This window comes from Lactuca virosa, chromosome 1 (assembly GCF_052849685.1).
Source record: "Lactuca virosa cultivar CGN04683 chromosome 1, Lactuca_virosa_CGN04683_v6, whole genome shotgun sequence".
NCBI lineage: Eukaryota > Viridiplantae > Streptophyta > Magnoliopsida > Asterales > Asteraceae > Lactuca > Lactuca virosa.
In genome coordinates this window covers 225,866,076-225,881,820 of record NC_136426.1, presented here as the reverse complement: position 1 = coordinate 225,881,820, position 15,745 = coordinate 225,866,076, and the positions used below count along the sequence as shown (strand labels likewise).

Here is a 15,745-nt window from a genome sequence, read left to right as displayed (position 1 = left end):
CGCCCAGCGTACTAGGGCGCGCCTAGTACGCTCAACGTACCATCATGTACGCGCAGCGTACTCCTCCTGACCCCAATATTTGCAATTTAGCCCTTAGACTTACATGGCTTTATCCTTCTATCCCCAGGGACTATAAATGACAAATATTGGGATGTTACAATATATTTATCATGTTTTCTGGGAACAAATTCCGCAATATTATTCTTTAAAATGAATACTCTGATTTTTAAATAAACATAAATATATTTTTTTTTTAAATGACCGTGAATTTGGGGATGTCACAGGAAGATCAGACAAAGCTGCAACCACATAGCATAATACGGATCTCTAAAACTGTGACCTCCTCCAAATCGTAGAGCTCTGATACCACTTGTTGGGAAATCGACCTCAAGGTTCCCAACAACCTCCCAATAACAATAATAGAGAACAATAACTTGACACAAGAATATACGGGGAGACGTTCCAAACTTTCATCCTTCTAACAATATGGGATGAGAACCACTATTCATTCTCAACAGCCATGTCACCTGCTCAACTTATTAACCGAGACCATTCCCATATTAACAGAAAATTTAAAAGTTTATATACTTGTAGTGCTTAAAAATTAAATGATTGGACGATTTAAAGCCAAAATCAGAATTTAGTTGCCATATAATGACATAATCCCTATGAGTGCGAGGGTAAAATTGTCTAACAGTCACGCCATCGAAGCCCTTTTGCCCAAACGCAAACCCTCCGCTACTTCACCTTATTCGACAAACGTCCCCCCACAGTTTCAATTCTCCATCTCCTTCTCTTTTCTTCTCTCTGTGTGGATTCGTTTAGGCCTTGATCCAAATGGCAATGGCTGGGAGAATCAGATCAAGCGTCCCTCGCCTTACTAAGGCTCTGATGTCCGATTCTGTATCAACTCAGAGATTGAATGTCGAGCGAGCTTTGATCTGCCCTAATTTCACCGATCCCCAGGTGGTGGTAATTTATTTCACTATCTTGAAATTTAGAATCAGTAAATGTTTTTTCTTCTTGCTTTGTTTTCAAGATACTGGTTATATGCGGTTTTTGCTTTGTTATGAGATTCTTTTGTTTAAGGTATATGTAGCTGATTTACTGACTTTTCTAATGAATAAGTATTAGTGAAATGGGACGAGGGTGGTAGTTTGTATAACGCGGATTATTTTATTTTAGAAACAGACTACTGTATGGATAGAAAGAAATGATTCGAATTCATTTCGTTTTTCATAGAAAACAGAAAAGAACACAATTACTTGAATATGCAAACATGGGGTTGCAGAAGAAGCTATAGTTATGAAAAAACTTATGGTCTGAAATGAATTTGTAGTGTTTGAATTCATTGACTCATTGAGTGCTGTGTAATGTTGATTGTTTTCATGTAAATTACCTTGAAATGCAAGTTTGCTAATTTAGGGATCATTTTATTTGCAGCAGTCAAGGAACTTCGCCTCTGCTTCTTCAACAAAGGAACCAAAGATTAAGGTAATTGTGTTATTGTGTACTACTTTATTTAAATAGTTTTTTGTTAATTGTAAGTAAGTAAACATATAATGTAAGTGGTTCAGGTTCCAGTGGCTATGTTTGGGGGGTCTGGAAACTATGCATCTGCATTATATATTGCAGCTGCAAAAGCCAAAACATTGGAAAAGGTTGAAGCAGAGCTTCTTGATCTTGTGGCTGCTTCTCAGAAATCTCCAACTTTCTCACAGTTCATGAAGGATTTGGCAGTGCCAGCAGATACCCGAGTCAAGGCTATGACTCAGATCTGTGATCAAGCTAAATTTTCAGAAATCACAAAGAACTTTTTAGGTATCATGTCATGCAAAATATACCAACATTCATTTCTTGAATTTTGTTGTGATTTCTAAATTCTAATCCATCAGTGGTTCTGGCTGATAACGGGAGGCTCCGCCATGTGGACACCATTGCAAAGAGATTTTCAGACTTGACCATGGCACACAGGGGAGAAGTCAAAGCCATTGTTACCACTGTCATTGTAAGCTGCTTACTTTTCAAACATCATTCAAAATAACAAAATACATTTATAGCAGAGAAAATTGGACAACATTGGTTTAATTGGGTAGATTTTTTTATTTTTTTTTTTAAAATTTAGAATGCCATAATAAGAAATACTTAGTTTGGTCTTCAATTGATTTCATTCAGCCACTTCCTGCTGAAGAGGAGAAAGAACTGAAAGACACTTTACAGGAAATTCTTGGGAAAGGAAAGAAGGTTAAGCTTGAACAGAAGGTAATGTCATGTCCTACCCTTTTGAGTTTTAAGGGTCAAACGGGTTATTTCAAGATGTGAAAAATCATTAAAAAACGTTATAATTGTAGAAAACAAATTGATAACCTTCTAAAATCTTGGGAGCTAGTAAAAGACAAATGATAATTTAAAAGATATCAAGTGGTCTGAAAAATTCATATTTAAAAAAAAAAACGTATTTGAGAAAACGAGGGCATCCCGGAGGAAATAGAAAAAGAAAAAAGAGTAAATTACTAATTTAGTCCCAATGGTTTACACAAAACTGCAAGTTCAATCCAAACATTGAAATTGTCCCAATAATGTCCTATTTTGTTGCGGATATGGTTCCTGTGTTTAACTCCAAATTGCAAGTTTACTCCAAAAATTGAAGTCATTATTATATAGCCACAACACAATGCAAATCTAAGGACAACATTTTGGACGATCTCAAAATTTGGACTGAACTTGTGAGTTTTAGTAGAGTATAGGGACCAAAGTTGTAGTTTACTCGAGACAAACAATTCAGGACAAAATTGTAATAGGTTAGCACATAATCAGACGCTGATTCATCTTTTTATATCAGATTGATCCAAGTATTCTTGGTGGGCTTGTGGTGGAATTTGGTCAGAAGGTGTTTGACATGTCCATAAAGACACGTGCCAAGCAAATGGAGAGGTTCTTGCGAGACCCCATCAACTTTGATGCCTAAACCGCTTGTGTTTGTTGTTCTTTAATCATTTACACTCCAGGCTTTTTGAAATTACTTTCTTGCCCTCATGATAGCCTTCGTTTTTCATTTCTTTCCCCATGGGTTTGTTTGTGCAAATAAGAAACCGTTGAGGTATTGTATTCTCTTGGTATACATGATTAAATACTGGGGGATATCTTTCATGATAAAGATCGAGAAGGATATTTATGTTATTTTGTACAAAGGATAGACCGAAAGCTGGTTTCTGTCCTATGTTCCAAGTTTTTAGACATGACAAAAATTTGTTATTTTTCTCCCATTAACATTTGATTTAATCTAGGGCGTGTTTGACAAATATAGTTGGTAATTAATAGATATAGTTGGTAATTAGAAGCAGGAAGGTGTAACTTTTACTCTATTAAAGTAGAATTGTTTGCTAAAAATTCATAAAATTTCCAAGTATTCAAATTTACATAAAAGTTAAAAGATAAAAACATAACACGTATTTTGTTTTTTTATTAACTGTTAAATGATATATGTTTTTTTTTAAAACATTTTATGACTTAAAATTGTATTTATCAAAACATTGTCCCCTAAAAACAAAATAGATTGTATTTGTTTCAAAAGACAACATGAAGCGTTACAACAAAACCATAGTAAAATAGTAAATATATACATTCTAAACCATATCCAACTTTTATTTTGTTATATCTTTCAAAAGACTACTACTAAAGTCAAAGTCTTCTAACCATTCATAGATGAACTTGAGATACATGACATCTAAACTAAACATATGTTATATAAAATTGTATCGTGAGTTACATAAGATTTAGACTATGAATGCACTTGAGATACATGACATCTAAACTAAACATATGTAATATAAAATTGTATCGTGAGTTACATAAGTTTTAGACACAAGAGTATTATCAAACATTTGATAAAATGCTTTACTTTAATAAATTTTTAAACAAATACTAGCTATACAATGTATGACCTCACATAATGCGGACCTATGGGTCGTCCTATTGGGTTTTCTATGTATCTATACACACGATCATAACAACGGAAACAAAACAGAATACATATGTTTATATGCACCCTAGGATCTAGGTTTTTACTAGTATTAGCAACCTACTTTAAAAACAAACTAAACAAGGATAATAACCTCTTGTTGCTTTGATTGAGACCTCGTAATTGTAGCTATTGCAATGGATGAAAGACCCAATGGATAATCCATCTAATGTAGTTAGACCCAAAACTCCAAAAGGTAATAAGGAAGAACCCTTTTGAGAGGTTAAAATTGCAAATCACTAACCTACAGAGAGAGAGAGAGAGAGAGAGAGAGAGAGAGAGAGAGAGAGAGAGAGAGAGAGAGAGAGAGAGAGAGAGAGAGAGAGAGAGAGAGAGAGAGAGAGAGAGAGAGAGAGAGAGAGAGAGAGAGAGAGAGAGAGAGAGAGAGAGAGAGAGAGAGAGAGTAGACAACTTTTTCCTTTTTGTTATCATCCACTTCTTGTGCCATCCTAAAATAAAATGTCTTGTCTTTCACAACATTCGCTTTGCAATCTCGAACAAAGTGATTTTCTTTGTGGCACTTGTGACAAATGAGAACACTATCTTTCTCTTCTTCTATGGTGGTATAATTTTCAGGAGGTTTTTCATATTTTGATGTATCAATGTTGGTTGAATTTGTCACCATCAGAGATTGTGGTTGATATGGTGGATTTCTAAGGTATCTAGTGGGTTGGGTGAAGTAATGAGGTGGATTGTTCTAAGGATTGTAAGTCCTACTGTAAGGAGGGCGAGTGTATTGTTGATTCTTATTAAAACCTAGGGTAACCTGTTGAAAAGATTTCTCTTCATCTATTTTCATACTTTATTCTTATGACTATTGGAAGCTTTCATATTGAACTTGATATGGGGATTTGTTGGTTTGAGGTGACTGTGGTGGTTTACTTACAGATTGTGGTGTATGAGAAACCATTGCCACTGGTCCTCCAAGATCTATGCAATATTTTAGCACAATGGATTCTTGAGCTTGAAGTTCACCAAACAACTTGTACAATGAAAGAGTTTTGATTTTAATAGTCTTCATGAATAATCATCTTAGTTATCGTCCATTGTCTTCCTAAACTATTAAGAAACTGAAGATTAGTTTCATTATTACTACGAGTAGTACCTACATTTGAAAGTCTAGTGATGATCAAGTTAAATCTTTTGAAAGAATCATCAAGACTTTCTCTAGAAACGGCTTTGAAGTCTTTGAAATCATTCAGGGAGTGTTTGTTTTTTTTCAAAAACCTCTTCTTAACCTCTTATGTCTGCGCCGCGCAGATAGCGCGTAGACATATGCTCTTGCAGACCGTTTGTTTTTTAGAAGACTGCAGACCTAAAAATATTTGTGCGCCCTCTTCGTGGTGCAGACATGGACATGTGTCTTCTAACCTCTTCTCACCCACTTAAAGAAAAACACATTATGCAACCCACAATTTCCTTTGTTCGTCCCTTAATAAATAAAACAATAGATTTGAGGGCTTATACTAGATGCTGTCATTTTTTGTGTGTAGCAACCATTTTTTTTTCTTTTTCTGTCGCTACTTTTCTTCATATCAAGATTCACTTTTTATTTTTTTTATTATTTTTTCCTTGTCATGCATTATCAACATTTCTAATTTTTCATACCTAATATTTTAATTATCCTTTATTTCTCTATTATAAAGAATAATCAAGCTCTAATATATTATATGGTGTTCGATAAGATCATGTATTTAAGTTAACTTTTAACCACTTGTTATAAAAAAAGTCATTTGTTTATTTTTAAACATTAAGATAAAATAGTTATTTTATCGTTTAAAAAAATATAATTCCATTCATTTTATTGTAAAACAAAAATTATTGTGTGGTTGTATGAATTTTATTTTAGTATTGTAGGATTAGAATTATTTAAATTTTGGTGTTGAAAAATTATTTTAAGGTTATAAAATCAAATTATTTTAGCAAGCTGCAGATGTTAAAAAACAAACAGTCTTCTTCTTGCAGACTGCAGACGTTTGATCCACCTCTTCTGCCACAGAGGGTTGCATATGTGGTCCGCAGACTGCAGACGTTTTGACTTCGAAAAAACAAACAGCACCTCAGTGTTGTAGTTAGCATTGTCTTACGCTTGTTTTGTTCCCTCGAACATGTTTTTGAAAAGTCATCCATATCTCTTTTGCAGATTGACAGTTGATGATAAGATCATAGATTTTAGGTGGGACGCCACAAGACATCTCATGAAATGCTATTCCATGATTTTCCATTTTGGATATATCACTGGTTGTTGATTTGGACATGGTGACATCTCCACCAAGTCTTAAGTATTATGGCGGTTTCATCAGTGATGGGAGTCAGAACATGAATATGAGGTCCTTCTGCAACAGATCTCCAAATGTCTTTACTTAGGTGCTGTTTGTTTTTTCTATGGCAAAATATTTGCAATCTGCGGACCACATTGTAGACCTCTGCAGTTGAAGAGGTGGACCAAACGTCTGCAATCTGAAAAAAGAAGACTGTTTGTTTTTTTAACATCTGCATACTACTAAAATAAATTAAAATCTAAATAAACTGATTTTTTTAAACTTCAAGGTGATTTTTTTAATATTTTTATGATTTTGTTATAAATAATTAACAAATCTAGACCAACTTTTATGTTTTATTATATAAAAAACTGAAAATAAAATGGTACGAATTAAATAATTAACAAATTTAGATCAACTTTTATGTATTATTTGTGTCGTCGAACCTTTTTTTTAAAGTATTGTAACTTTTTTTTCCAAATTGTTTATCATTAATAAAGTTGGAGCAAATATAAATTAAAAAAAATAAAGATATATGTGTTTTTTTAGGCTAGAAGATGTCTGAAGATGTTAAAAGACTCTAGTCCACATCTGCGCCAAGAAGAGGGTGCGCATACATTTTTAGGTCTGCAGTCTTCAAAAAAACAAACAATCTGCAAAGGCTAATGTCTACGCGTGGTCTGCACGGCGCAGACAAAAGAGGCCAAGAAGATCTTCAGACAAAAAACAAACAACACCTATCTTTTAAAACATATCTTCATCCTTTGACACTAGTGGTGATATTCACTTGTAGAATGTATTTGAGCTTGATTCAAACCACCAACACTGTTAGATATAGTTTCCTCTTATTTGAAAAATTAAGAGCCAAACTCTTCATTTTTCAGATATGAGGTGTTTGGCAGCCTCCTAATTTTTTAAAACTCTCTTAAAATTTCAGATGTGAAGGTATATTTGAATTTTCAAAAAAAAAAAAAGACATCGGTGCCCTACGTTTACTTAAACACGGAAGACTTTTTTTTTCTTTTCTACTCATCGACGACTCTTATCCTCCCTCTCCAATCCTCAAGAATCTTTCTACCTTTGCACACTTCTGTCTCTTGCTCTCTACCTTCTCCATCCACATCTATAACATCCTAAAATTCAAGGCTAAAAATTTCATTTTTAATTTAAATATGATAAAACCATTAGTCTGAAACATTCATAGTGTCAAATCATTTCATAATCAAAACCAGTATTTCAAATAACTCAAACATGTCATAGAAAAGTGTTATCAGAGTACAACTCCCAAAGATCTCATGTGCGGAAAATCATAGTGTGATGCGCTGCGATCATGCCGACACCTTTCCTTTTGAAGAAAAAGTACCTGAAACCAAACGGAAAACCGTAAGCACGAAGCTTAGTGAGCTTCCTCATCATTCCACATAAACACATACCGCCAGGCATATCTGGGTGCCCGGCCTACCCTGTCAGGCATATCTGGGTACCCGACCTACCCTGCTGAGAATACCTGGGTGCTCAACCTACCCATGTTAGGCATATCGGGGTGCCCAGCCTACCCCTGTCAGACATACTAGGGTGTCCGATCTACCCCTGTCAGGCATACCGGGGTGCCCGACCTACCCCTGTCAGGTATATCTAGGTGCCCGACCTACCCTCCGGTTTATCTCAACCGGTTACAGGGAATATTTCACCCCTACCACTACCACATAATAACATATCATAACCATACTTGCCAAGCATATCTGGGTGCCCGACCTACCCTCCGGTTTATTTCAACAGGTTACGAGGACTATTTCACCCCTACCACTATCACATAACATACATAAACATATCGTCAAGCATATCTGGGTGCCCGACCTACCCTCCGGTTTATCTCAACCGGCTACGGGGTCTATCACACCCCTCCTACCACTATCACATAATATCATAGCATACTAACACATAAATCATAACACATAATGGCATACCAGACAATTATCACAAAGACAATCATCTAACTACAATCTCCTACTAGTGGGCCGGCCTTGCTGCCTTAGACCCACTGCTACCTGGAAGGTAACTCACCTCACACTGTATAAGTCCCGCGGACAAAACTCTAGCTGCTGGATGACAGATTCACGAACTTTCAACATCAAAACAACACCCAATTAATAATTGGGATCCAATACATAACCATAAGTCCATGCTTGGGGTAAAAGACCACTTTACCCCCAACCTAGCTTGATTCAAGCCCAAGGCCTAAACTCACACTCCAAAGGCCCAAAAGTTAAACAATGAACCAAGGCCCAACGTATGGCCCAATTTTCCAAATTGGGCCCAGATTTCTACATGGTCTTACCTTAAGGCCCAACCATTTATTCTAGTCCAAACATTTGGCATTCCGATGGTCTAATATCTCATAGTCATCAAGGCCCGGTTATGGTCCAATTATGACCCAATTTTCCAAATTGGGCCCAAACCCCTCACATGGGCCTTACCCTAAAGCCCATCCATATATTCTAGTACATATACTTGTTCTTGGATGGCCCATAAATAGCCCAATCACCAAAGCCCAACAGAAAGGCCCAACTCAAGGCCCAAACAAAATTAGGGTTTTCACATAAAACGACGATTAGGGTTAAGTGTTCTTGCTTAACCCATTAAGGACTTAATCCATTAAGTCCATCACTCTACTAGGTCAACCATACAATGTCGTCTGGATTAATCCATAATTCCAATCCAATGGTCCAAACATGCGGGTCCCGACAATTCCAAATTAACATATCCAAAATTAGGGTTTTCTAAACCCTAATTAGGGTTTCCAACCCAATAGCATTCCAAATAGTCCATTTGTCAAGTTTTTAGGTTAATTAATGTTAATTAAGTCGGGCACCACCCACTACCACCTCGGGTAGTGGTGGTCAACATCGGCTCACGGTGGCAGCCACCACCTCGTGGTGGTGGTTATGATTCTAATCCAATTCATGTCTAAGCATCTAAGCTAGCAATCCAATCTCACAATGCGCACCGCCACCCAACACAGGGGCTGGTGGCGGCCGAAGGCGGCAGCCACCACCTCACGGTGGTGGTTACGAATTTCCTTGATTATTTCAGCCACTAAATAAAATTATATAACAATATCCAAATGAACACACACACGCACTCAGCCACCCTTGTGGCAGCAGGCGGTGGTTGGAGGTGATAGCCACCACCTCACGGTGGTGGTGATGGCTTTTCTTCGGTTTTTTGGCCACCCATCGCATACTCTCAACATACACAATCTGAAAAACAGCAACAAATACGCCTACAAATGCTAATATGAGCGAAACCACCCACCTGGTGGCATGCAGCGGCCGGAGAACACCGACAATACTGAGTAGCCGCATGGCGGCGACGATGTAACTGTAGAAGAAAGGTGGCGGCGGTCGTGGCTGAAACGTAGCAACATGAGAACGGGGGAAGGGAACGAGCAGAACCACAACGAACACAGCAGCATCCACGAACCATGAAGCTCCGATCACCTCGACTGACCCACGTCGGGATTGCGACTCATCTTCTCCTCCGGTAGCCGAACAGTGACAACGACACTCGACTGGTGGTTCTCCGACGACGACAAGGAGTACTTGACTCGGTGGTTTTCCGGCTCCAACATCGATGGCGGCGACCGGAGGTGAAGGGGGGCATAAGGGGGTGGCGACTGATGTTTTAGAAGTAGGGATAGGGTTTGAATACAAGGTGGTGACGGGTATATAAGTCCCGTCCAATTTCAAACATTGATCCATATTGACACTTTCAGTCCCTCCTTCTCCTTTTTCTTTCAAATTAAATCCAACATTTACCAATTCAGCCCTCCGCATTCCAAACTCATTTCAATTTAGGTCCAATATTTACCAAACACCCCCTGAATTCTGAAAATCTTTACAAAATAAATCCCGAAATTACACTTTAACCCTCAGAAATCAAAATTATATCATTTGGCTCCCCAAAACCAACACCTCACTAAATATTATGGATTTTAGGACTACTATTCATTTATTAATTTATCTATTTGATATTGGCATATTTAGCTATATTTTTATGTTGGATTTTTATCATTTATTGGCTAATTAATCGCATATTATGGACAAAAGGTACTTAATAATGTTTGAATTATATTTTCAGTCCAGAAGTCGTGCTCGGAAGCAAAAGGAAGCAGGAGTCACGATCGAAAGCTCGAGAATGGAATAAAGAAGAAAAAGGCTTAATTCTGAAGCTACTCGGCGAGTAGGGTCGTCTACTCGACGAGTAGACACGAAGGTTCGCGAAGAAATACGAGAAGTCCTTGCCGCATACGGATTCAACAAAGGGACTCGTCGAGTCAGTTGTCTACTCGACGAGTAGCCCCTGTTTTGAGAAAACTATAAATAGAATTCACAAACCCGAATTGAGGACTCTCTGGCTTTTTGGAGAACTTACTTGGCGACTAAGGAACTTGTTGGAGATCAAAAGAACGTTTGAAGAACCCTAATCCTTCATTCTTAAGAGATTAAGGCACTTTAGGTTTAATTTTCCACTTTACCTTTGAATAGAATTATGTTAGTTTTATTTGAATTCGTTTTTAAGCTTTCATACACTGAAATCATGAACTAATTTCGTTAGTTTCTGTTTGGGGAAGACAATTTTGCTCCTATGGTTTAATTTACTCTTTTGATTAATTGTTAGTTGGTGATATTGTTAAATTAAGCTTGTTAAAGACCCTTATGCATTAACCATAACTATTTTCTGTTAATTGCTAAGTGATTAAGCTGCATGAACATCTCTTAATTGCTTATCTCATATAATTTATGTGAACACAATACTATATGCCTAGGAATAATGAAAATGAAACTAGGATTAATTAGAGAATGGGTAAATTAATGTGTGAGCTTGTATGATATACCATCAACAAGAGGTTAATTGAATCACCAAATTTAATTAGCTAGCTACAAGTCTTATTTAACCCGAATAATTAACCTAGGAAATCTATTAGTTTAATCAACTGGCCATTGCTTGAATTGGTATGTTTTCTAAGGATTAGTAATAGCGAATGCGAATCTAATCACCAGAGTCGGTAACCAATAACAATTAATCTATTATATTATCATAAAAATTAACCATATGAGTAAATAAGTTGAACCTAAACAGAAACCCTTTTTGATCATTGAATTTCGTGTGTTTTTACGTGTTTTCAGCTTTTAATTGAGTAGTTAAGTTTTAGTTAAGTTTCTAGTCTTGCAAAACTAGAGAAACCCCTATTTGCTATTACTTGTTTTTAGTTAATTCTAGTTTTTAGTTTTAATTTTCCGTTCCCTGAGTTCGATACCCTATTTATTTAACTACACCACAATTGATAGGTCCACTGCCTTTGTGTGTCAATTTTATAATTAAAAGTAGGATTAAAACTAGTTGAGTTTACACACATCAAGTTTTTGGCGCCGTTGCCGGGGATCGAACTCGGGTCACCCGCGTGACAGGCGGGAATACTTACCACTATACTACAACGACCCGGGTTCGATCCCCGGCAACGGCGCCAAAAACTTGATGTGTGTGAAACGAACTAGTTTTAATCCTACTAACTTAAACACAAAATAAACACACGAAAGGCAGTGTACCTATCGATTAGTAATATAGTTCAAGCAAGTAGGGTATCGAACACAGGGAACGGTAAACAATTAAAATAAATGCTAATATTATCTAAATAAAACAAGTAATAGAAAGGGGGGTTTCTCTAGTTTTGCAAGACTAGAAACTTAACAATGAAATAAAACTCAAACTAAGCAACTAACAGCTAAAGCAAATAAACAATCAACTAAATTCAATAATGGAGAAGACTTATGTGTAGGTTCGATTCATTTACTTCTATGGTTGATTTTATGGCAAGTGCAATGGATTATTCGTTATTGGCTACCGATTAGTGTGATTAGGTTTACGTTCGCTATTACTAATCCTTAGAAAACAAATTAATTCAAACATTGGCCAATTGGTTAAACTAATGAGTTTCCTAGACTATTGATTCGGGTTAAGTAAGACTTGTAATTAGCTAATCAAATTACTAATTCAATTAACCTCTTGTTGATGGTTCGTCACACAAGGCTCACACATTAATTTTACTTATTTTCTAGTTAACCCTAGTTTCACATTCATTATTCCTAGGCACATAACAATGTGTTCACATAAATCACATGAGATAAGCAGTTAAGAGATGTTCATGCAGATTAATTACTTAGCTAATTAACAGAAAATAGTTGTTGTTAACACATGAGGATCTTTAACAAGCTTAACAAAACAAATTCACCAATTTCAATTAATCCAACCACAAAAATCAACACATAGTCATAAATTCATCTACACTAAACAGAAGATATGAGTTTTAGCTCATGATTACAGCAGAAAGTTTATCAAAAACGAAATCTAATAGTTTACACATAGTTCAAACAAAAGATTAAGTAAAGAGTAAACCTAAATTGCCTTTTATCTTCTCAAAATTGAAAGCTAGGGTTGTTCCACGAGTTCCAGGGCATCTAGCTGTACCTCCAGTCGCAAATTAACCCCCAAGGGTTCCCCCATTCGTTCGGGTTCGAATGAGAAGCGTTTCTATATATATATATATATATATATATATATATATATATATATATATATATATATATATATATATATATATATATATATATATATATATATTCTAAAAACAGGGGCTACTCGGTGAGTCCAGTGACCTACTCGACGAGTCCATCACTTAAAATCCCGTGTACGGCAAGGCAAAGTCAAGAATCACGAAACTTCTGACCAACTCGTCGAGTTGATGGCCTACTCGTCGAGTCCATTTGGAATCAACATTTTCTCAAAACATGAAAGTCGTCCGAAATTGTGTCTAGTTTTCAGAACATTTTGAATCTCGTCAATCAGAGTTACGATTCATGAGATATGGCCAAAACACTGACTAGGGGTCAAGCTGTCCAGCAACATCCTTCTTTCTTCAAAATCCAATATCCAAGCTTCCAATCGCCAATTCCGCTTCATTTTCCTTTCGAGCATGTATTTGTTGCTGAAAATGAAATATTTAAGCTAATTAAGCACCTTTGGTTCATTATTTGAGATAAAATTAACATAAAGTATTAAGATCATGCATGATTTTTATAACTAAATATGCCCATATCACTATTTATTTATTTAATAAATGGGATGTTACAATTCTCTCCCACTTAAATTAGATTTCGTCCTCGAAATCATTCCTTACCATTCCTGTCACACCAAACCACTCAAGTGACCTGGCCACAATCCCGAGCACACCCTAGCCTTCCCAAGGCAACCGAAACCAACCTTCGCAGGGCCCTACAATCCGCAGATGAACGAATTCCTTGCAACAATCGCATTTACTCAATCTGAAATCTGCAGTCTCAAGATGGTCTGACTCCCTAACAGACCACCCATGCTGAGCTTTACCAAGCTTAATCTTCCTCGAATGACCGACCAAATGCACACTTCCAGCCTTGATTATCTCGATACTACCATTAGAAACAAAATCACTGACCATAATCAACTGTAGAGCACTTATACTTCACAGAAGACTCAGATAATCCTTCGAGTAGAAGATCCATCCCTACAACGGTTAGACTCAAACGAGAGCTGCACAACATGGTCAACCCAATTACTCTGAGATTATTTAATCCCTTTGTGAGTGACTTAGCATAACCTAAGCGATCAGTTAGTCCATTCATACATGAAACCCTAAAACACTAATACTGCCCGAAACACTAAAATTGCCCGAAACAGCATGCTGCCACATGGCTGCTTTCCAAAATCCACCGAGACCTTCCTGGTCTCAATTCGTTTTCCAGTCATCTGAAATATCGGGTTCCGGCCCGGTTGCAGAGCCAAAGGACTCCCACGTAGTCGCCCCACACGACTTCCGAACGAAATCCTTTTCTGTCAATAATTGCCACTAGTTATCTTGCCATTGTGGCTCTAACGACCTTCTGATCTAACTGATCGGGTCCATACGTTGAGTCCTGGTGTCACTAAATCCAAGGCTAAAAGTGATTGCTACATGACTAAAAGGTAGTCTTGTACCACAAACGACCTTATACGGTCCATTGCTTCCTTGATCCCATAACTGTAGTGGTGTTCCTACGGTAGTATCACTGGCTCAACCAGGTCTAATTCATCTGGGGAAATCCGTATACCAATCTGTGGATTTTCCACGCCCTCACTGCTACACCCGAACTGGTGGGTAGTACTGTTCGTTCCGCGATCTAACAACACGCTCATGCTATCTACCAACCTAGTGAATGCTACAGCTACACCCTCAGTCTCACAACACTCTAGCATTATCTGCCAACCATGTGAATGTTACGGCTACACCCCCAGACTTACAAAACTCTAGAACTATTTGCCAACCTTGTGAATGCTACGGCTACACCCGCAGACTTACAACACTCTAGCACTATATGCCAACCTCGTGAATGCTACGGCTACACCCAACCTTGTGAATGCTACGACTACACCCGCAGACTTACAACACTCTAGCACTATCTGCCAACCTCGTGAATGCTACGGCTAACAACCATAGACTTACAACACTCTAGCACTATCTGCCAACCTCGTGAATGCTACGGCTACACCCGCAGACTTACAACACTCTAGCACTATCTGCCAACCTTGTGAATGCTACGGTTACACCCGCAGACTTACAACACTCTAGCATTATCTGCCAACCTCGTGAATGCTACGGCTACACCCGCAGACTTACAACACTCTAGCACTATCTGCCAACCTCGTGAATACTACGGCTACACCCGCAGACTTACAACACTCTAGCACTATCTGCCAACCTCGTGAATGCTACGGCTACACCCGCAAACTTACAACACTCTAGCACTATCTGCCAACCTCGTGAATTCTACGGCTACACCCACATACTTACAACACTCGAGCACTATCTGCCAACCTTGGTCCTACCACCAATCCAACTATACCATCCTGGGTCGAACACGCACTCGACCTAACACTCATCTGAACTTGAGTCGTAACTGGACCTCTAACCTGGTCCACGAAACCTTCTATCCGATGCCAAGGAAAAACGTGAACCAAATGTTGGAACGTTTTCTGAACTCCCAACTCACCCAATCCTCAACCAAGACTGCCACTCGACCGCCTCCTTCCCTGGCGGGAATGCGAAACTCATCCTATTTTCACACCTATTTCTGCTTCTGAATACCTGATCAATTCTCCCCCACTTAGATTCGACTAAGTCTTCACGACACGTGAGAATTGAAGGATTCCCAATCCTTCTTGCTTTCTAATAATCGACTATTGACAACCTATGCTTACCAATGCTAGCGATCAATTACCAGTCAAACCCTAAGATCGCCCAGCCTCTGAAATCTTGAGGAGTACTCTTGAAATCTGGTCCAGTCCGACACCTCAATCCACCTCCCATGCTGGCGACTGGAGGCCTTAATCT

At 37.8% G+C, this 15,745-nt stretch overlaps 1 protein-coding gene across 4 annotated transcripts; it reads left to right on the top strand.

Moving 5' to 3' along the window:
* Positions 1-677: 677 nt before the first annotated feature.
* LOC145164995 (ATP synthase subunit O, mitochondrial-like) lies at positions 678-3,302 on the top strand. 4 transcript variants are annotated; one of them, XM_079083643.1, is made up of 6 exons: positions 678-966; positions 1,447-1,494; positions 1,578-1,821; positions 1,896-2,008; positions 2,176-2,262; positions 2,843-3,302. In XM_079083643.1, the coding sequence occupies exons 1-6, from the start codon at positions 838-840 to the stop codon at positions 2,966-2,968; spliced, it is 747 nt and encodes a 248-aa protein (XP_078939769.1). In that variant the 5' UTR covers positions 678-837; the 3' UTR covers positions 2,969-3,302. The 4 variants fall into 4 exon arrangements, with proteins under 4 accessions (XP_078939769.1, XP_078939765.1, XP_078939762.1 ...); XM_079083639.1 differs by having other exon boundaries at positions 1,444-1,494; XM_079083636.1 differs by having other exon boundaries at positions 678-972.
* The last annotated feature ends 12,443 nt before the right edge of the window (positions 3,303-15,745 follow it).